This window comes from Melanerpes formicivorus, unplaced genomic scaffold, assembly GCF_026170545.1.
Source record: "Melanerpes formicivorus ecotype bairdi unplaced genomic scaffold, bMelFor1.0.p_v2 SCAF_5, whole genome shotgun sequence".
Lineage (NCBI taxonomy): Eukaryota > Metazoa > Chordata > Aves > Piciformes > Picidae > Melanerpes > Melanerpes formicivorus.
The window spans coordinates 21448480-21471559 of NW_027142357.1; the positions used below are offsets into that span (position 1 = coordinate 21448480).

Below are 23080 nucleotides of genomic sequence, written 5' to 3' on the forward strand. Positions count from 1 at the left end.
AAAAATGACTGTATCAGACATAAACCATCAATTTAAATAGTCATACAGCAGCAGCATCGCAGAAATTCACAGCTTAGGAACCACCCCCTTTACCACCTGCAACAACTGAGTACAGATGGCAAAGTTGGCCATTTTCCATTAATAGTGAGTAACCCGTTTTTCTGTGCTGATTGATTTGGCCTTTGCTGTTGCTGTCTTTTTTTCCATGCTATTGCTGGTAGAAAGGTCTTCTTACTAACAAGAAGTTTGCCTAGCCTTGGCATTAAGTTTAATATTGAATGACAATTTCATACTTACTCTTCCAAGTCCTGTTGACCTATAATGTTGTAGCAGGTAATTTTTAATATTTTAATCACCTAGTTTCTTAAAAATTAGATTGAGAGGATACTTAATTTAGCATAAAAACATGCATTATTTTTTCTACTACTATAAAATTAATGGAAGTTCAGTGCAGATTCCATGTTTGGAAGTTAACTGATATGCCTTCTGATGAAATGTTAAGCAGTGGCAAGTTTATTCTTTCTACAGCTTTCTCAGCAATGCAGAAAAACTGAAGTAACTTGCTTTCCTTCTTGGAATAATCTATTAAATGAATGTCTTGGTTGAAGATGGTACACAAGTTTAATTAGCATATGAGGGTTATCTTGAACTGAACTAGAACTGAATAAACTAACAGGCTGTGTTAGGTGTACCTTTTAATGACTTCAAATCACACTTCATGATACTTTCTAACTATTTCAGCTCTGCTTTTTAATGAGTGCTAATATTGAAAGCTTTCCTATTCCCCTATTTTCATTACTAATTACCTTCAATTCCTCCTGCAGTAGGAAGTAAGACTTCAAAATCTAGGAAGATCTTTTTTTTTTTCTCTCCTAGACTGCCATCAATTTTAAAATAAAAAGCATTCAAAACAGTAATGAGGTGGTAGGCAGCACAAATAGATGTTTTCTGTAAAAACTGAATTATACACATACATGGACACTACCAAGGCAGTAAAAAGGAAAATATCTGTACAAAGAGTAGTTTCATCTAACCACAGAGGTTTTTCTTACACCAATTCGTATAATGGGAAGGTGTACTTTAATTATGATTCTCATTTTGAATATTTGCTTAAATTACTTGCTAGCCAAGGGGAACATTCTGAACTTATTCGTAGCATGAGCTGAGGCAGCGCCCACAGGTGCATCAATGCTATCTTCCCTGGATGGGGCCACTCATGTCAAGAGGCAGCTTAACCAGTTTGTAGGACTGGCACTCTCATCACTGACGAAAATAAATGCATTCCCCCCCGCCCCAAATCTTCCAGCAGCAGTCCTCTCGGCACTAACATCCGTATGCTCGAGAGCAACGCGCCAGAGACGCCCGAGCGCTTGTTACCAGCCTAACAGGTGCTTTCCAGCATCTTCACCATGAGATGGGACTTGCTTCAAGCCCTTCCCTGGACCCCGTGCTCAGCCCTGGCAGCGCCAGGCGACGTGCCTGGTGGTCTGCTGGCAGGGCCGTGGCCTGCACAGGTTCAGGACGCCACCCTTTACAGGGCCTCTAGGTACTTCCAGCCGAGCAGACTCTCACACGGAGTTGCGGGATGAGACGGAAAGATGGCCGGAGATACAGCCAGCCAGCAAGCTGCGGCGCTGGGGAAGGCGGCGAGCCCCGAGGGTTAGCGGGGCCGCCCCTCCGCCAAAGAGCCCACGCATCCCCCTCGAGCGAAGGCTCTGCCGGCGTCGCACACCGACAGCAGCCGGGCACCGCCAGGCCCAGGCGCCGCTCTCCCTCTCCCCGGCGAGCGACCGCGGCCGGCGGCGGCGCCCGCCTCTGCCTCCTCCCCCTCCGTGCCCTGCCTCCTCCCTCCATCGGGCGCCCGGCTGCGCGGGGAGCGACGGAGGGAGCGCGGTCCAAAGGTGTTGCTGGAAGGGAAGTTTGAAGAAGGTCGTCGGGTGCCTGGCCGCTTCAGCGGCATCATGGCGGAGCAAGGCGAGTCGCCGGTACACGTCCAGCAGCCCCAGCCGGCGCCGGTTCCCGCGCCCACCGCCCCGGCCATCGGCTGGCCCATCTGCAGGGACGCCTACGAGCTGCAGGAGGTTATCGGTCAGTAGAACGGGAGAGCGGGGAGGGCGGCGGAGAGTGCTGCAGGGCGGAGGCAGGGGATGCCGCGTCGGCAGCCGGATCCAGGCCTACCGGCGTTCGTTCTCCCGCAGGCTGGGGCTCACTCACTGCGGCGGATGCGCCAGGCACTGCAGTGGCGCCGCCGCCGGCTGCTGCAAACTTTATCCGCCCGACAGCGAGCGGGCGGCGCGGCCCCGGGGGGCGGCGGCTCCTTCTAGAACCCGCCGCGCCCCGCCCGATGCTGCCGCGGTTGTCCCGTAGTGCAGCGTCGCCTGCTGCGCTGGTGGCTGCCACCTCCTGAGCCCTAACCTGTGGGTTGGGACCCCGGAAACTCTGCAAATGTTCTGTCTGTGCGCACCTGTCTGTGGGTGCACACATGTGCAAGCATCGTCTTAGATTACTCTGCATTTTTCTGGTGGTTTCTTGAGGGAGGTCAATCTCATCCTTAGATCTACTGCTGTCGTGGTGACTTCCTTTATTTATTTACTTTAAAATTATAGATATGAAACCTCTTTTCTCTGACAGTTTAGTCTTGCTCCTATCTCCTTGTGCCCCTCGGTCCGCTCCCGGTGCCATAAAACCAGCGGGGGATTACAGGTTCGTTTCACCCCAGCCAGCCTTCTCGTGTCTCGATTTGCCGTGTGAAGTTTAACCCATCTGCTGTCCCCTTCCCCACATCCCTGTGAGTAGGGGCTTCCCGTTAGTGTGCTTTGTTCACGTTCAGCTAACACAGATTAGATAGGTTCACTCCCCATCGTATTGTGTTTGAGTGGGATTATTTTGCATTTTGCTGTGTAAAAAGGTGACTTAGCAGGATGTGTGATGGAAAGTTTTTTGTTTCTTGAGCTAGATGTTGCTAGTTGCCAATAAACTACTTTGGGAAAACTTATTTTCAATTGTATGTAACATTTTAAACCTCTAGCAAATACTGCAGATGATGAAGGCCATCTCTTAAGGCTGTGATTGCTATTCCTTATGAATGAAGGCACTTACCAAAAAAAAAAAAGAAAAAATTAAAAATCCTTGAGTGTTGCCTGTTGATGCTGTTGGTTATCTTCAGTATTGCACACCGATTGTTAACTTGTCGGGCTGAGGACAACCAGAACTGCCTGTTACTGATCTGAATTGCAAGTTATCTGTACTCAACTTTGACATTAAGCTTTCTATTTCCCACAGGTGGAAACAAAATATTTGAGTAAAGCACTTATTCCTTAAAATAGAATGGCTTTTTGTTGATCCAGGTGGTATTTCTCTTTGCACTTTCAAGGCTATGACAAGGGACTGAGGAGGGATGAAGGGTTCAGGTCTCCCAAGGTGGCTGGCCTGAACTAGACTGGTGCTCAGCATCACTTGAGTGCTGCCAGCAGTGCTGCTCCTCCCATGCCATGAATTTACTGTCGAGAAGACTTTTTCTTAGTCTGTGGTATAGGTCTAAATTAGACAAGTAGAAGTAGTTCTACTGGCATAAGCTATATCTTTGCTGAGGTGTAAACCCCCCTTCTAAGGTAAAAAAAGGCCACAAAGGTTTTGGATTAATCCTTGTCTAGGGTCTGACCTGAGTCATTTAAATAGTAGCTATTTTTTGTTGCCTGGTGAGGAAATGGAGGTTGGGTTATTGTAATAAATCACATTTTTGGATGCTGAACTTGTCTGACTTCTGCTAAGCTTAGGTTGCTTCGATGACTTTCTCTGGGAAATTCATATTTATTTTGTACCACTTGACTTAAAAATCTTGTTCTCAGTCAAATATGCCTCTTTTTCATTAATGCCTTGTATTCCTTGTTTTAACTTATAGGAAACCCACTATAAGATTAAAGTTATTCTCAATGCTATTAAATATAGTAAAAAAACAAATAGCCAAACACACCTTCACCCCACTTCCTCACCCCTCACCCACCTTATAAATGCTATGCATTTGACCAAATATGGACAAAATTGTTGGACGAATATTGTTGCTTTTAATAAACCTGGTGAGAGACTCGAAGCATTTTTTTTCTATACCTGGGAGAGAGGAGAATAATACTGTCTGAACTTGGTTCAGCACCAGTTTAAGTCCCTTTCTGCCAGCCATGCCAGGGTTAATTGCACTGTGAATGTGAATAGTTGCCACTTGCAAAGCCCTTTACTTCTGGAAAGTACTACATGTCTCACCCTAAGGAGATGGGTAGCATCTTCTGGAACTGGTTCAGTTACAACAGCCCTTTGCCAATTAAATGAAAACAATAGAGCATATTGATGCATCTTCAATGGCTTTGCAAGAGGAAAGGTATGCAGGGTGAGGTACACCAGCAGGGTTCATCACAAACCTTCCCCAACAGAAGAGGTTTTATATTATATGGTAACTAAACCAGAATGACTTCGACAGCCTGCTTTAGAGGGCAATTAAAAGGTTTGGTGGTGATCGTAAAATGAAAATCATTTAGTCCCATGGACTAAATTCATCCTGTGGATTTGGGAGGTTGGAGAAGTTCTGTTTTTTTGTTTTGTTTTGTTTTTTTTCCCTCCATCTGAGAATGTGAATTTACCTTATTCTATCTGTGTCTACCCAAATGCTATTTTAAAAACCAATGCCACATGATACAGATTTCAAATGATAAAGATATTTTTTTTCCTTCTCTGTCTGCTTCTTTCGTGATGGTTGGGAGATTCAAGTTCCTGCTAGAAAATGGTGGCTTTAAAGAGTGCTTCATATGAGATGTAATTTCATGTTTGCTTTATTTTTAAGGCGGTTAGCCAGTCATTTGTAAACTCTTGGTGTGCAGTTTCATGATACATTTAATCTGCTCTAACATGGAGCTGTTGAAAGGATCGCATTGATCTGACAGAGAACTAGTTATTGTGCTGGATTCATTTTGTGTTGTATCAGGTTCCCTGTTTGACTTGCTGCATGGCTGTGTAATTGATAGTTCTGATGCAAGTAAGAGGCTCTTCCTGTTAATGCCTTTATACCAATCTTTTCTGGAGCAGGAATAAACTGTTCTGATAGCTGTCTGTACATGTGTAGGTTAGACAGTAAAGAGGAAATTCTTGCGTTAATTCAGATTGATAGAAGCTGTCCATGTACATACCCATTTTGTATATTAGAAATGAATTCCTAACTTAGGACAGGAAGATCCAAACCAATCTTCTGGTAGGAGTTAAGGAGATAAGAACTGTAATTGCTATTAAGGGAGAGCGTGATTTAATTTAGTGAAGACCTGGGAGATCTCTTTCTATAATTTTAATGCACTGGTAAAACGTGCACTGGATTTTAAAATGTGCTGGAGAGGGTTTATAAGATAGATATAACTTAGATTAAAAAAAAAAATAAAAGAAATACTGTGAGAATTGTTACTCAATTTGAGTTTATAACCAAGTAATTTTAAGAAAATAACTGAACTAGATTTCCACGAATTGGTAACTTACATATGCAAGATTTTTTCCTCCAATAGAAGCAATAGACTGTTTAATTAGTGATCAGTATAAAAACCTGAAAATTTAATAGTGTTAAAACAGCATTTGTAACTTTTGGATTGTAGTGAGCCCTATATCACATGGGTGAGAGAAAGCAGCATTAAATCTAGGTTTATTTAATTAATTAATTTGTGATTTGGTTTCTCAGAGTTTCTTCCTTGTTTTGTTTTTAAAAAAGTTTCTTACATGGTTATGAACGAGCTGCTCTGATGTGGTTTTGGAAAACTACATTGAAGTCAATGTTCCTCTGCTAGATGAAACTTAACATTTGTCAGCCTGCGTTGATAATTGTGGGAGGAAGATTCTTGTTATGGAAAAGCAGTGGATTATCTCTTGATTAGGCTGGGTGCTAGCTTTCCTTATAAATTCGTATTTTCATCTCTTCTGCTGCAACCCACTTGGAAAATTAATTTGGCTATAAACCAGACATAATTAATGGAGAAATAAAGGGCTACTGCTACGTGATGGTTTATCTATATTGGCTGCAAGTCATTAAAAAGTTAGTCTTAGTTGAACTGAGGCTTTCATCTAATTTTGCCTTTCTGAATTTGGACTAAAAAATACCCTGTGGTTCATTGTTTCATCAGGTGCAGTATTGCTAAGTCAAATGTGTTGGGAATTTGAGTAGAATGGGTTGCCATTCCAGACTGTTCTGTAGAGTTTATAGTTCTTACTGTAGATTTTATAGTTCTTACTGTAAGTAGCCTGTGAGCCACTCTCTGTGAGCCACTGGGGTCTCTCTTGGTGTTTCTGTGGAAACATTTTTCTCGTTTTACTCTCCTGCTTCATGTGTATTGCTAATAACTCTTTGACTCTGCTCTATTTATTGTTATCTGAGATCTGTGACCCTGTAAGAGAGGTCTCTGATAATGATGCTGAGGAACTGATGTTCAAGTCTGTAAGCATGGTGAACACTTTCTAAAAGCTTCTCTATAGTTAAAATTACAGTACTTTGCTCTGTTAATCAGAGGCTTGTGTTCCATTCACACTTAAATTTTTTTACCCCTGTACTTAATTAGGGTGGGTATTTTTGAGTGGGGAAAAAGTTGAAAGGGCTTTCTTATGCAGTAGTATTTGTGTATAAGCTGTGAATTAGAGCAGACTGTGCTCAGTGAAATACTAGCAACTAAAGCTATGGTCAACTATGATATTTGTTCTTGCAGAGATTCACTTCCAAACATCCTCTATTTCTTGCATATGAAGCTGCATAGTTTTTAATAAATAATACTTACACTGCCAAGGATCTTTGTACTGAAACTTTTAATACAAAGTTTCTGTAAAACGTGCCTTCCTTAATGCTACTCCGAAAGAAATTCTACTCCTTATCAATCTTAAAAGTTATTGCAGCAGCCTCAGCATATTGTACATGCACATATTAAATACAACCATCTTAAAATTTATCATAACTTGATACATATGTAGCTTGGCAGGAAAAAAAATCATTATTTCATAAATTAATATTTTAAATTTGGGAAAATTTGTCAAGATTTGCAGTCAGCTAATAACCATTTGATGAAACTGTAGAAATGTTAAATCCCCATCTAGTATTTTTGTAAGGAGTGGCTTTTAATTAATTTGTCAGTGTAAAGATGACCATGGTGCAACTTTAAAAACACCTTATGGAACACTCACAATGTTGTATAGCTAATGAGGCTGTGCAGAGCTTGTAGTTAATTATTCACCTTGTCTCCACATGACAGTAATGATATTGGGGGAGGGGGCTCTGTCTTGGCTTTTTTTAAGGAAAATGAACTTTCTGCATTAGAAATACCCAGATTGGAGAAAAGGCTGTAGTTTTTATTGCTTCTGAGGGCTTAGGCTGTGTAAGTGGTTGAATGATGAAACTTTGTTGTATAATGACTTAAAAAAAAAAAATAAAAAAGTAACTCATGCAATTAGATGCAGACTTGACAGGAAGAAGATTAATTATATTTTATAAGAGCCTGATTATCATGAAAATAGAATTATGCATACCTTGCTTTGGGTTTGTCACAGTGGCAAGTAACTAGCAAATAAGGCTTGTTTTAAAGTTAATTTGTTAATTGAAAGGGTAAAGGAGCACACATTTCAGGCAGTTGGCTGGTGCTATGTAATGACAACTTAAAGAAAGTGTGCTATGCTTTTCTCCTTTTGGGATCTACTTATCTCGTTGTGCTTGGCCTTCTTGTGGCTGTTATTGTTCCTTCCCTTCGTCCAAGTCCTTCCTACAGAAAAGGTACAAAACGTCTGAGACCTAGAAAGTCCTGGCTCCAAAGGGTTGCTTGAGTGCCAGAAGAGGAGCAGTTCTGCTGATGAGCATATGGAAATTTGAAGGAATTGCATAATTTTGGTTAGCACTAAGGCTTACAACAGCAAGGCTTTGTACCTTCAAAGTGAGACCACTGCTTGTGCTAGCCTTGTCAGGGTACCTCTCTTGCAGCAGCCAAACTCAGACCTGAGAGAGCAATTGTAGATTGGATCATGTGTTGCTGAGAAACAACATTAGAGCTTCTTTACTTGCCTTTTTTTTTTTTTTTTTTCTGTGAAGAATTGCTTTCCTTTGGGTCAGAGACCAGTTGTTTTTTTCCAGAATCGGCTTGTGAAGTGGAGTTTCTCTTTGTTAAGTGGGAACAAAACCACGTCTGTTCTGGCTGGCTTGTGGGACAAAACCAGTGAGCTCTCCATGCAAAGATGTAGGTGGCAGAGACAGTGGCTGCATGTGTAGGCCATATTTCATTTTTGTGTGACCATTTTGGTTCTCTGTCTCTTCCCTATTCCTCCCTTCCAAAATAATTCAGAACTATAAGGCCGCAGTAGATAGAAGCTGGTTTTATTTCCAGTAATAATAAGCAAAATATCAATTCTTGCTGTTTAGAGAATGGACCTTAAAAATCAAGTGCTGTTATTAGTTACTCTTGTTAACTTCTTGGGTTTGTAGAAGTAATTGGAATTCCACTGAGCAGCCGCTGCAGAGAAACAATCTGCTTGCAGAATATGGAAGATAAATATGTCACTAGGAAATTTACTGGTGTCCAAAATTAAAAGTGATTTTGATATTTATTTTTTCCATAAAGAAAATTACACTTGACAGAATTCGGTAGTACTTAACCTGTGTAAATAAGTAAGCTTTTTTGAATGAGTGGAATGTTACTTTTTTCTGCCTTTTGCAGCACAGCCTTGCTGCTAGGATGAAATCTTGACAGCACTGTTAGATTTCACTTTTTCTTGCTAAGTTTTAAGGTCTTTGGGTATGTGTAAGGGTTGCATAGTTGAAGCTTGTGGTTGTAAGAATATTGTTATCCAGCAGTGGCAGAATGAGGAAATGCTAGTATGAAATCCTTGAGAGAAGAATTTTCTTTAAAACTTTTCTTTTTCCTTCTTATGTCAGTCTTTATATTCCTACTATCATACTGTACTATACTACCAGTCAGGGTTGGAAGGGACCACAAGGATCATCTAGTTCCAACCCCTCTGCCATGGACAGGGACACCCCACACTAGATCATTCTGGCCAGAGCCTTTCCACTGTACTAGGTTCTGTGTGGTTGTGCAATCAGCTCTGACTGGAGCAACCACATCTTGAACGCTTGTATCTTGCCTTCTTTCGTGGTGTTTGGCTGCTGTCTTCTCCCCTCGTCTGCTCTAGGGCTGTGTGGTGTCAATGCAGCCCTTCCCTTTCTCTGCCACCAGCTTCCTCCTGCACACTGCTTCTGGCAGGAGACCATGCTGTGATATTTAATGTGTACCTGGCAGACTGGGAGTGCTAAACTAAAATGTCTGGGGAGTGGGAAAACCAACCCTGTCCTGGGACAGCAGAATTAGTAATGAAGACAGACAAGGAGAGTGTACAGGGAGGCACAAACAATCATGTGGTACCTGACAGTGCTGGAGGAACCTGTTTTTTACTTAAACTGCTGTCAAATCAGTTACTTGAGAGTTGCTTGCCTTCCAGGAGAGAATACGTAATTGGGAGATACCAAAAGAATGGGAAGAAGCTTTGTGGGGAACTGTGCGTGCTTCTTGGCATTTAGACTTCAGTTAATTGGTGGCAAGTTTCCATGGTAGTGATCAGGCAATGCTGATGAAGGTGGTGGGTTTTTAAAGAGTCCCTCTGAACAACTGCCAGGGTTGCTTTTTGTGACAGTCCTGCGGCTTCCTTCCCAGACAAATGCAGTGAAAAGTTTAACAGTGTTCTTCATTTGTTATCTGAAGTAGTAAGTTTATGTCATCGATGGAGTAATATTTCTACTCCTTTGTCCCTAGATATTTGAATAGGTATGTGACTTCTCTCAACAAGTTGTTGAAACCTCAGTATGATAAATTAACTGTCTCCATGAATCCTTTATGATTAACAACTTCTGAATTATTTTATTAGCCTAATTACTCCTGTGGATGTATAACTGCCTCGGAGGTATTCTGATCAGAAGTGAAACACAGGTGAAATTTGAGGTAATCCTATAAGGCTGATATAATGATTACGTTACATAGCTTTTAAGCTGAGCTATGCTGTCACACATAAAGAGAAATGAAAAGTGGAAGCAGACTGAAAATTGGAAGCTTTATTCTGTTTCATGCTTTCAGAAGTAGTGTCAACTTAAATGTTTTGAAGGTCAAGATCAATGTTGAATGTCTGGGAATTTTCTTAATGGGAACAAATAATTATTATAGATGTAAGCAAATTATGTGCCAAGTATACTTGCTTCAAGTTAGTGGTACAAAAATAATTAATTTACCAGAACAGAACAATGTTCTGTATTTACTTGTTGATTAGGTTTGTGTCCTGTAAGAGTAATATCATAGAATCATAGAATCAGTCCAGATTGGAAGGGATCACAGGATCATCTAGTTCCAACCCCCCTGCCATGGGCAGGGACACCTCACACTAGATCAGGCTGGACAGAGCCTCATCCAGCCTGGGCTTAAACACCTCCAGGGACGGGGCCTCAACCACCTCCCTGGACAACCCATTCCAGGGCTTCACCACTCTCATGGTGAAGAACCTCCTCCTCACATCCAGCCTGAATCTCCCCACCTCCAGCTTCATTCCATTCCCCTTAGTCCTATCACTTCCTGACACCCTAAAAAGTCCTTCCCCAGCCTTCTTGTAGGCCCCTGTCAGATACTGGAAGGCTACAATAAGGTCACCTCTGAGCCTTCTCTTCTGCAGATTGAACAGCCCCAACTCCTTCAGTCTGTCCTCATAGGAGAGGTGCTTCAGCCCTCTGATCATCCTTGTGGCCCTTCTCTGGGCACGTTCCAGCACCTCCATATCCCTCTTGTAATAGGGGCTCCAGAACTGGACGCGGTACTCTGGTGGGGTCTCACCAGAGCTGAGTAGAGGGGGAGGATCACCTCTCTTGACCTGCTAGCCACACTTCTCTTGATGCAGCCCAGGATCTGATTGGCTTTGCGGACTGCAAGTGCACATTGAGAGCTCATGTTGAGCTTCTTGTCCACCAGCATCCCCAAGTCTCTCTCCTCAGGGCTGCTTTCCAGCCAGTCAATGCCCAGCCTGGATTTGTGCCTGGGATTGCCTCGACCCAGATGCAGGACCCTGCACTTGGTCATGTTGAACCTCATGAGGTTGGCTTGTGCCCACCTCTCCAGCCTGTCAAGGTCCCTCTGGATGGCATCCCTTCCCTCCAGCCTGTCTGCTGCACCACACAGCTTGGTGTCATCAGCAAACTTGCTGAGTGTGCACTCAATGCCACTGTCCATGTCCCCCACAAAGATGTTGAACAAGACAGGTCCCAGGACTGATCCCTGAAAGACTCCGCTTGTCACTGGCCTCCACTGGGACATGGAGCCATTGACAGCCACTCTTTGGGTGTGGCCATCAAGCCAGTTCCTTATCCATCTAGCGGTCCATCCATCAAACCCATGTGTCACCAGTTTGGAGACCAGGATGTGGTGCGGGACAGTGTCAAAGACTTTACTCAGGTCCTGGTAAACAGCATCAGTTGCTCACCCCTCATCTATTAATGTTGTCACGTGTTCATAGAATACGGTCAAGATCATAAGCTTGAGCTATTGCTTTAGTCTTCTGAGAGGAAATTTAGATTCTGAGAGGAAATTTAGATTCAGAAGGATCAGAATTCAGCTAAGAAGTTGCTTTTCTCTTCTCGCTTCTTTGCTCTGAGGACATTTTATTACAGGGACTGAATTTAAACTTGTAATTTATTCCTGTTAGTGTCTTGTGCTTCCAGCCTCTGAGCCACTTGACTATAATAGGAACTTCATTAGAATTAGATTAGAATCACCTGATGAAAATTTAATGATATGATAGCATTTTCCTTGCTCTGACTCTTCCATTGTTTAGTGAGAAGCAGGATGAGAAATAAGTAGTTTTTTCTTGCACTATGTGGCCATGATGGACTTCTAGCAGACATGTTCTGTTGGGGTAAACTAGCTAAAGATGCTTTGTAGCTCAACGCTGTGGTATTAATTAGAGATCTTCATGACAGTTCAGTAGCAATACTGCCTTTGTTTTGTTAGAATGTTGTTCTTCATTCTCAGAAGAGAATGATGTACTATGTGATAATATCCAGAAGACTTGGAAAATACTGCATTCATGGTATTAGAATTGTTACAAGTATTTACTTTCAAACTAAATGAGAAACAAGAAAATATACCAGCTAAATCAACAGCATTTGTTTGTAATACCACTTCAGAAAGGAACAGTAGTTCTCTTTTAACAGCTTTTTTTTCTAGGCAGGAAATACAGTACAGCATAGCTCGTATAAGGTGGAGTTAGGCAGTATTCTGCAGAGTTCAGGTAATAACCTCATAGAGTAACTTTCAGACCCACAGTGAATACCAGATACCAAGTTCTCATGTAGTTAAGCAGAGATGTTTCTGCTGTGAGCTTTGTATGCATTGTATTGATAAAACAACAAAGAGAATTAAATTCATAGTATCATAGTATCATAATTATTACAATGCATGTCTCGTTTCTGAAAATATTTTAACTAACAATTAGATCTTGCTATTTATCTTAGGGGGGGCATAATAGAATACTTAAAGATTGTAGTAGAACATATGATAAGGAGTTGCGGTTTTATTTTGCATTTTATTAGGAAGAACTGGTTCTGTATGAGAAGGGTGCTGGAAAGAGAACTTTGAAAAATAATCCATGACCTTTGAAAGAAAAGCTTTATTTCTGAGGCGGTGATGTGAACTGATACTTGGTTTGATAGGATGCCACTGCAAATTAAGTGCTCAGTTAACTTTTTTACCTTACTACAAAAAGGTAATTCCCCTCCCCCCGCTCCCCTTCTTTAGACCTTCTAAATCTTTGTTCTCTAGATAGTTGTAGCCCAAAGTAGCTGTTTCTTCCAAATACATGATTCAGAGGATGTTAAGGAGGTAGGTAAGGAGATTGGAAGCAGTAGAAACTTCAGCCCTGCTGGACGTGTCTCAGCTTGGACAAACTAAACTTGTTCAGGGATTCTCTCTTAACAGTGAAAAACTGACATCATTCTTCCATTGTAAATTGTGTATCCAAATATGTTGTTTCAAGGATCTGGAGTTTTACTGTGGAGTGAACAGTCAACTTAAGAGTTTCATAGGAAAATCTTAACAGTAACACTTCTCAGCTTTGTACTTGAACTGTGAGCCTGCAAAATTTAAGCAGGTCTGTGCCCAAAGAGTTGATTAAAGGACTGGAGCGTCTTTTGTTTGACTATGCAGTCTGGAGAAAAGGAGACTCAAGGGGAACTTGTACATAATAGGAGAGAATGAAGAAAAGAGACTTGGATTCTTTTCAGGAGTGCCCTCAGATAGGACAGGGGACAATGGATACAAATTAACTATAAGCAGGAGAATTGGACTGGATCATCTCTAGAGGACACTTTCAACCTTAATAATTCTATTGTAATTCCATGGTTTGAAGAAACTTTTGGTGTTGTCTTTGTGTGAAACAGTAGAAGAATGCTGGGTTGGGGCTTAAATTTGGGATGCAATTCTGACAGAAGTGCTAACAGGCAGATTTGGAGATTATTTGTGTATTACAAATTGGTTCCACATTCAGATTTCTTTAGTATCTTACTGTATCTATGTCTGTAAGTTTTTGGTGAAACGGGAGTGGTTCAATTAAGGTTGAAGTCTGTCCCTATAATGTATTAGGGTTTGGAGTTTTACTTCAAACAAGATATACGCTTATTTCTTGGACCAAACATCCTAGCTGCCCCTTGTTTTTTGAAAATACCCAAGGACTTCTCCGAACTGTTACATCTTCCAGGGTTTAGAGCATGTTTCTGCTGGAGCAAAACCTCTTATGGTTCCTCCAGAAGGAGTTAATTTTGCACATGCAAGAGCCATTCTGCAAAGCAAACTAAAGCTCTGTGAGGAAGATCAAGGAGAGGGTATTCAATGTAAAACTGCTGTTTGCTCCAAATGAAAATACAAATGTACAGCAATTGACCTGTATTGACACACTTATAAAAGTTGAACCTCAGCTTCTTTAGCATCTTGTCTTAACCAAAAGACCGATTCCTTTGTTGATACCTTATTTTGAAAAAGGTCAACAACATGTTTTTTTTTTATGTACCTTACCATATTTTAAGTTTTCCAGGATTGAAATGCCAGTCTGTCAAGATAGGTCCATGGTTTTTTTGCTCATACTCACTGCTATTGTGATATGGGAGCAGCAGACATCATGATGTGGACAAAAATGTCATTATTTCACTGCTGACTTCTGAAACTGGGAAACTTAACTTGTCTGTAGCAGAAAAATACTTTTATAGTAGTGGAAAAACCCTGTCATTCTTACAAGGTTGATGTTGAGTCTGACTGCGGGTAATCCTTTGGTTTTTTTCTCTTGCAGTAGAGAGCTGGATGTAAAGACTTTGTGGTTTATTGAAGGGGGAGCTTTTATTATGCTAGATCAGTTTTCTAAGTAGATATTGGATGCTAAAACTGGTCTGTTGCTTTGTTTGTGTTGTAGTTAGTATGTTCTCTGCTCTGAGGGTTTTGGAAGGACTCATAAGGCTCAGCATACCTGAAAAATCATGACTTCTGACAAGGAATGTTTGATTGCAATCTATTCTATGTAATCATTGTCAGTGACCATAAGTTGTTATGCTAAATGGTTGCCTGTGACAATTTTGTTCCACTATATAATAATGAATTATTTATATATTCATGTTTTCTCTTAGCTGAAATGCTTCTCTGGGTAGTCCTGTTTTTAACAGCTACTCCTCTGGAACACTTCACATTACTTGTTCAGTAGACTAGAGAAGGGCATGGCTTTATTGACACAAAATGTCTTCTGACCAGATGGAAAAGCTGCAGATTTTCATTGTCTTTATCCCTGGTTGTTCACCTTATGAGGCAGATGAGGAGAATGGAACACCTTTTAAGAGGAAGGAGGTATATAGCCACTAAATGCCTCAGCCCTAGTTCAGTAACTGAAATTATGTTTTCAAATGAGTTTTATATGTAGGTCTTACTGAGAAGGTCAGTGGCACAGATTGCCTTTACTATCAAAATACTGTACTGCATAGAGTATTTAAGAGGCAGCAGCAATAAGAAACCAAGCAGATTTGCTTTATGCTAAACAAATCTTTTTGCATTGTCATTGCGTCACATTCTTGTGGTGAAGAATATCCCATTGCAAATAATTTCTTTCTCAGATGAAAACATGGGGAAGTGCACTGAAAGGCTATTCATATAAATATTGTTCAGACTCTAGTCTATGTCCTAAAATCTTTCATCTTACCCTCTTTCAGTAGGCAAAAGAAGAACTTATTTATGCATAAGGATAGCTTGGGAATAATTTTGCAGTCAAGGGTTTTTAAATAGTAGTAAGCACCTAGTCTTTGGCTTGAGATCTCACAGAACTTAAGCGAGTGATATTATGGGATAGAGTCAGGGATATGACAGGATTTTTTTTCATAAGCTAATTTTCCAAAATGTTTTGAAGTGTTACTGTCATTTTACTTAAATTTGAGCAAGTATGAGCCAGCAGTGTGCACAGGTGGCCAAGAAGGCCAGTTGCATGCTGGCTTGTGTCAGAAATGATGTGGCCAGCAGGAGCAGGGAAATGATCGTGTCCCTGTACTTGGTACTGGTGGGGTGGCACCATGAATACTGTGTTCAGTTTTGGGCCCCTCTCTACAATAAGGATATTGAGGTGCTGGAGCTTGTCCAAAGAACAGTGAAGCTGGTGAAGGATTTAGAGAACAAATTCTGTGAGAAGTGGCTGAGGGAATTGGGGGTGTTTAGCCTGGAGAAGAGAACACAGCAGTAGAGTGGTAAGGTTTCCCCTAGTTGAAAGGAGGTTGTAGCAAAGTGGGTGTTGGTCTTTTCTCCAAAGTAACAGCAATAGGACACCTGTTCCACCTAAACATAAGGAAAAACTTCTTTGTTTTGAGGGTGACAGGAAGTGGAATAAATCTCCTTCTCTGGAGGCTTAAAAACCCCATCTGGATGTGTTCCTGTGCAATCTGATCTAGGCATTAGCAAGGGGGTTGGACTGGATGATATCTAGAGGTCCCTTCCAACCCCTACCATTCTGTGATAAGAGGAAAAGACACCAAGTTACACCAGGGCATGTTTAGATTGGATATTAGGAAAAGTATCTTCCCAAGAACGGGTTGTCAGGCATTGCAACAGGCTGCCCATGGAAGGGATGGAGTCACCATCCCTGGAGGTATTTAAAAGATGTGTAGATAAGTTGCTTAGGAACATGGTTTAGTGATGGACTTGGCAGTGCTAGGCTGATGTTTGTATGCAATGATCTTGAAGATCTTTTCCAACCTAAATGATTCCAACCTTAATGATTCTATGATTCAATTCTTTAAAGCAGGCAAGTTTTTATCTTGGTGCAGGCCGAATAATTTTTCTCTGTGTTTTATTTTTTTTCCTGTTTGTTCTTCATGTGGCCTTTGTATACAGATCTATTTTGAAAGTGAAGATCTGGTTGTATCCTACAAGTACTGGCATAGATGAAAAAGATACATTAAGGAAAATCTTGGTCTTGTGTCTTGTATCCTTAGAGCAAAAAATTTGGATTCTTCTCCCTGCATGCAGTTGTATAGCCAAAGTAACGAGACGATTTGTGTCTCAGTGTCTACCGAATCAACTTCATTAAAGTGATGTAAATGAGTCTTACCTGGGCCGGCTTTGTGGTTCCTTCCTTGGAATGTCTTACTTAATTTTTAAAAACTTTAAACTCTTTTATTACTTACATTGCTGGATTTTTTAAAGGCTTTGTTCTGTAAGCAGACAGAACAGGACATGTCAATATTTGTCTGTGACCGCATCCTGCAAAAGCATGACTCTTGAGCCTTTTTTTTTTTTTTTTGGAAGATGAGCTCAGAATTTTGTAATGAAATTCACACATTAAGTTAAAAAGCTTTGTGATTTGACTGAAAACGTCATGTGAACAAACAATGCATGAAAATAGCTAAGCACTTAGCAGTTAAAACACGGACAATAACTTCCAGTCATGAGGTATTGTTGGGGCTGTTTTCAGATGTACAGAGGGAAAAGCTCTCAATTGTTCTTAAGTCGGCTGGTAACTGAATCCACATTTGTAGAGCTTGACAACAAAAGGCTTTTTGTTCACAATTTTTATTCATCAAGGACATGTCAATTACTGAGCATAAATAGGACATGGTGTATGAACAAGCCAATATAACTCGTTGCTGAATTCATAACTTAGCAGAAATCCATAATTTAATATTAAAATATGTAGAATTAAAGGTAGAAGCTACTCATTGGGGGATTTTAGATTTTTGCATGAATGAGCACAATGCAGTTGCTCTGAGGAAGCACACATTGCTGTGTTTGATGTGGCTGCAAGATGTAGAAAGCTCTTCTCGAATATTGCTTGCAATCATTTCTTTAATTTAGTGAGGCAATACTGACTGGGGCAAAGCCATTAAGAGGCAAGAAGACCTTAATTATACTCCTGCCATTCACAAATAAAGCATACTAAACAAAAATTATTCTAATGCTTTTCCCAAAAATTGTTCAATTCCGTCCCTTGCTGTCAGTGTAGTTGTACGACTACCTGTGATTTGCGTGTCAAGTAAGCATGGCTGGCTTTCTTTCATGGGCCATTCAGCAATGTACGTCAGCTTATTTTTGATGCAGTACTTTGGCCTTCCGTGCTCTTTACATGAATTGGCATGCTGTTTGTAAGATGTTACCCTAATCAGGAAGAATGAGCAGCAACACAGATGAAACTGTAGATTTGGCATGTATATTGTCTTGCTGTCTTTCTGTTAATCACATAGTGGGATTGAAATCCTGGTTCAACAGGAACTAACCTGAAAGAACAGAAATAAATAAGATTTGATAAAGCACACATTCGTCACCCCTTGCGTTAACAGTGCAAGTCATGCTCTTGATTAAAACTGACGTGTCCAAAACCAAAAGTGTAATGTTTCCCAAACTATGAAATGCATTGAGGTGGTGGGTGTGACTTCATAAATGAGCACATCATTTTAAGTTGTCCACTTGGGAATTTTTTGTGGAGTACAGAATAGAAATGTTGGTGTTTTTCTCGATTTGAGAAATGTTGCAAGCTGTTCTGCTACTAGTGGAAAGGTATGCATGTAGGAAAAGCACTAAAAAAGGGTAAACAGCAGATTTTAACTTCTTCATCAGTGTGGGGTTCTTGTGTTAGTCACTGGTTTAAACTCCTTTTATATTAAGACTATGTTCCTTTTCTGCCTTTTTTTAGGTAGCGGTGCTACAGCAGTTGTCCAGGCAGCGCTGTGCAAACCCAGGCAAGAACGCGTAGCAATAAAGAGGATCAACCTAGAAAAATGCCAAACCAGTATGGATGAATTACTTGTAAGTAAATCAGAGGGGAACACATGACATGGAGACTGCCTTCTATTTTGATTTTTGATTGGCCCAAGAGTGAGAGTTGAATTTTATGCAGGATAATAGTGAGAAAAGGATTTGAAAATAATCTGAAAGAGGGATTTGGTTCTCCTAAAAATACATTTAACTAATGTATGTTTTCTAATGCCACAAAGCCAAGAAGTGACAGTTTGAATCTTGGGATAATCAGCTGTTGGGAACTGTGGGAAGAACCTTATCACTTGCTTTCTAGTGACTTGATTTTCAAGAGATTATTGTTTGGGTGTCTGCCTTTACTTAATATGGAGGAAAGATACATTTTCCTTTGATTAAACACTGATTAAAAATAGGTAGAATTTAGTGCATCTCCTTAAAATGTCTGAAGCATCAAAACATGGCAGAAAGCTAGTTATTGGATGGTTTTGCAATGATAATTTTTGATGGGAAAAGAACAAATGGTTACACTGCTATCTCTACAAGGAAACTCTTGGTAAAGCTAATAACACACGTTTATCCAATAGGCCTTAGCAAGCCAGTTGAGGAATGCTGTTTGTTTGGGTTACTAACCAGAGGAAGAAGGGACCTGTAAGAGGCCTTTTGTTAAAGGGACAGTGAGAGTTTTGCCTCTGCACTGGTTATTTCATTCCAGACAGAGTTGCAAAGCGCTGCTAAAAAACAAAGCCTGTTGCTTTCTAATGCTCCTAGTCAGGTGCTTGTAAGACTAATGCATATTTATGTATAGGCAGCATAACAAGAGTTGAAGGACACAAAACCATTCTAAAAGTGAGAACACTCTCTTCTGTTCCACAGGTTATACTACTGCCTAGAGACTGTGGGCTTTTTCTAATGCAGAAATTCCTGCCTCTGAAGGAAATGATCTCCTCAGCAGGGAATTGCCAGTGCAAAAGATATCTTGAATTTGATACAGAGGGTATGGTCCATCCAGTTTTTTTCAGATAAAATGGCTTTTTTACAGTGGAGGACCCATAATGCTCTTCCCCTGGTGTTGATAGCATTTGCCTTCAGTTTATGTAACAACTTCTATGGGACATGGTTGTGGTTTTTAAAGGAGGTTTGTGGTAGTGGAAACTACCTCTGAGGTAGTGAGACTTATGTCAGGTTAAAAACTCAACTGAATAAATTCTGAACTGTGTTAAGAAAGAGAACAGCCCAAGGTGAAATGCTGTGCATGATGTAGTAACATCTACCATCCATAAAGAACATTTATGTAAAACCAGAAATACTAATTATTGCAATACATAATGGTCAAAATGTAATATTTTTTAAATTGTTTTTTTATTAGAATTTGAACTAATTGGAAGTTAAGAATTTAAAAGTTACAAAAAAATAAAACCAGACAAAACTGCCAAAAATCTGCAAGAAGTATTTAGGTGGTCTGGAGAAATGACTGCAATTAATTACCAGCTTGTACAAAGTTGTCTTAGCAAGTGCCTGAGTATTTTTAACTGCTGATATGTCTTCATTGTCTGCCAAATCAGGCAATAGGTCTTTAATTTTTTGTCCCATACTGCTTTCTTTTAATATGAAGATAACTGTCTACCATCTTTTTCATTTTTTAACATACATCAGTTTCTGCTTTTCTGTGTTCAGATTTTGTGTTTATTTGTTGATCTGTTTCAATCTGAACATAAACTCTGGTTTTCTGAGTTCCTGATTGGGAGGAAAAAAAATAAAGAGGCAATGTATGATTCCTTTTATATGTGCATGCACACATGTGCATGGATACACAGACTTTTGTCTTTTTTTATGTGAGGGGAAGTGCACTTTTTCTAACAGTTTTAATAGATTTAAAAATTCTGTTTGCAAAATTAGAGAACTTATTCTGGCAAAGGCCATCACTGACCTTCGAAATTCTTGTTGCAATTGTACTAACATTTTAATTTCAGTTGATAATACTTACATTGCTCTTTTGTTTTGTGTTGTTTGTTTTTTTAACACTGTTTTTGAGTTTGCTCGGTTTTTGGTCCCTTACTTTTCTGACCAAGCGATTTACACTGGCACAGGGATGTCCTAAAAATCTCCTCTCCAAACATGCTGTTTTGTAAAATCTTAAGTGTGCAAAGGCACGCTTCACAAGTTGTCAGCTGTGTGGCCTTTAGGGAAGTGGAAGATGCAGCAAGCTTGGTGCCCATGTAAACACAATTAGGATTTGGGCCAGTTTTGGTTAAAATAGAAAGGCAGTGTGGGAGGGAGCTTAAATAATACAAAGGTTACACAAACTGCCAAACGCCTGAAATTCAATACTCTGTTTCCTTCAATGTCTTATGTTCTCACTATTGTAAGCTAAATGTAACTCAACTCCATGAGCCAAGGAAAATGTTCCTGTCCTTAGTATTGTCCTAATGGGGTATCTTTTCCCATCCCATTACCTCAATTTTTTAAAAACAAACACCAAGCTCAATACAACAAAGCAATGGCTGATTTGACTGAGTAGATTTTTCTAAACTGTTTGCATTTCTGCTCTGGATAGCCCTTCGAGACAGGCTGTCTGGATGAGCCCCTTCCATGTTATGCTGAACCCTGGGTGTCAAACAGCCATACCTCAGTGTCTGTGGAGGAGGCCCTGGGAACGTACCCATAGAGCTGTGGCACCTGCCAGGTCACTGTGTGCTGGACCCAGCTCTACAGCTGAGCACTGGAAGAAGCTGTCTTGCAGTTGCTTATTAACTGCGTCACCCATTTGCCCTTAGGGCCGGCACACATTTTTGTGTAGCTGCTCAGTGAAACTGGATCAGGAATAATATAGTGGAAAGAAGTCACCTTTTAACCTGGATGTATTTACTGATGCAGTGCACAAATGCCTGCATTACCCACAAGTGAGGGAGAAGCAGTGGGGAGAGAGACTTTAAAGTGTTACTACAGCTTTGGTGCAGTTCAGTGTCTAAAGGGACATGAATGTGAAGAGGGCTCCAGGACATTCTCCTGGATGTCCTGCTGCAAGCTTGTCCTCTGACAGTGTATTTTAAGCAAACGCTTTTCTCTCACCTTTGTGTATCACTGGCTTCAACCAAATAACTGAAATCTGTAGAGGATTTTACCATTCTGTGTATAACATGGGCTCTCCAGCACTGCATGTCTGAAATTAATACTTTCCTGACTAAAATTTAATCTCTTCTCTCCCATGGAGTGCTTTGTGTTTGTTTATTTTATTTCAAAGACTGTCTCTGGAAACAAAGCCACCTAAGCTGTGATACAAAGTGCCTTTGGCCATGGTTATGATGATAGCTAAATTCTGGCCAATAAGTTGATGCAGACAGGCAAAATATTCAAAGCACTTTTAGGTTAAAGATAGTGAAGCTTACCACAGTCATTTAGTTACATTTCTGCATTATTAATGTGTGACTAAAATAGATGAGGTGTTGGGTTTTTTTTTCCCTAATAGTGGCAGGTAGACTTTTGAGCTATCTTTATGGTACCAGCATAAAACAATACAAGAAATAAAATAGTTATGAAGAGTTGGAGAGTTACAGTTAAGATTTGGTATGGATAACTGAATTAAGAAACTGAGGAGGTAATTTGAAATGTGCTTAAAGTGACATGCCTTCTGGGAAAGGGAAATAACTTTCTTCTGTTTTCCACCTAATGTCTCACAAGGGAAATATTTTTTTTTTAAAAAGGCTGTTTTATAAATTACTGTTATTCAGGCTTGTTTCACAAGTATTCAGCTGTTCATTCTACTGTAGTTCAGGGCTCAGAAGTTGATAAGGGAAGAGGATTTTTGATGCCAGGACTAGTTATGATGTTTGTCACAATGCAGCCTGACTTAATAGTAACCAACAGGCAACATGAGATTAAATCACAGTTTTCAATAAATGTAGTTAACTTTTTCTTAGAAGGAGGCTGTGATCTCAAATGCATTGCAACTAACAACAACAAAACACTTTCAAACACTTGCTGAATTGAGGTTAAAAGTTGAAAATGGCATCTGTGGCAGCTTTAATGGAAGTGTGATTACCATAGTAGTGCCTATCCTGAGCTTGTAATGTGTCCACTTGAAAGCAGTTGCTTTTCAGGGGTGGACAGGAGGGGGAAGTTTGTTCTTTAGCTGGACTGAATCACTGACCAATTCAACCTCTAGGAGTGTGTTTTCTGGCACCAGAGATGGATCAGGTTTGTGTGTCCAGAGATGGAGAAGTGAGATTTTGGGAGCTTAAGTTGGTGTGAGGCCACACGGTCCAGTACAAAGAAGACAAAAGGAGGCATAAACACTCCTATGTAAAGGAGTGTCAGGGTAATGAGCACTGCTGGAAAGGTGTTACAGAACAACCATGTGAAAAAAATGATACTCGAAAGAACAGATACAAGGCAGTCATTCTTAATGTGTACAGCTGTGGTGTGTCATAGATGAGGTTACATGGTAGTGCCAAGTTGTGCGTATGTTGGCAGTTGTGTGCTACTCTAGTCAATTCTTTTCTCTGACTTTTGGTCTTTAACATCGCTTTTTCCTCTTGCACTTCTGTTTGATTGTGTGGCTCTGGTGTCCACCTGTCCATCCCACAGTAGCTGAGCCAGTGGTGCTGTGTCCTTTGTCCAACAGTTTCCTTTCTCAACTGCTCCCATTCTACTCATTTTATATCTCTCTTGAACAGGAAGGCCTGTAGGTTTTGATCTTACCTTGTGTTTTGTCGTCTAGCTTGTACCCACACCAGGTCTTGGACACTGCTTACTCTTCATTGCCTGCTCTGAATTTGGGAATTTAACAGTAA

At 40.5% G+C, this 23080-nt stretch overlaps 1 protein-coding gene across 2 annotated transcripts in view; it reads left to right on the top strand.

Annotated features, from left to right (window-relative positions):
- The first annotated feature begins 1837 nt into the window (after positions 1–1837).
- The window catches only part of STK39 (serine/threonine kinase 39), a 97727-nt gene continuing 76484 nt past the window's right edge, over positions 1838–23080 (top strand). Inside the window, exons 1-2 of one of the 2 annotated variants that reach the window (XM_068138694.1) lie at positions 1838–2088; positions 18229–18341. In XM_068138694.1, coding sequence (XP_067994795.1) covers positions 1962–2088; positions 18229–18341 — 240 coding nt within the window. In that variant the 5' untranslated portion in view covers positions 1838–1961. Of the gene's footprint in view, positions 2089–18228; positions 18342–19208; positions 19285–23080 lie in introns of those variants that run through there. The other variant, XM_068138695.1, reaches the window with a different exon arrangement.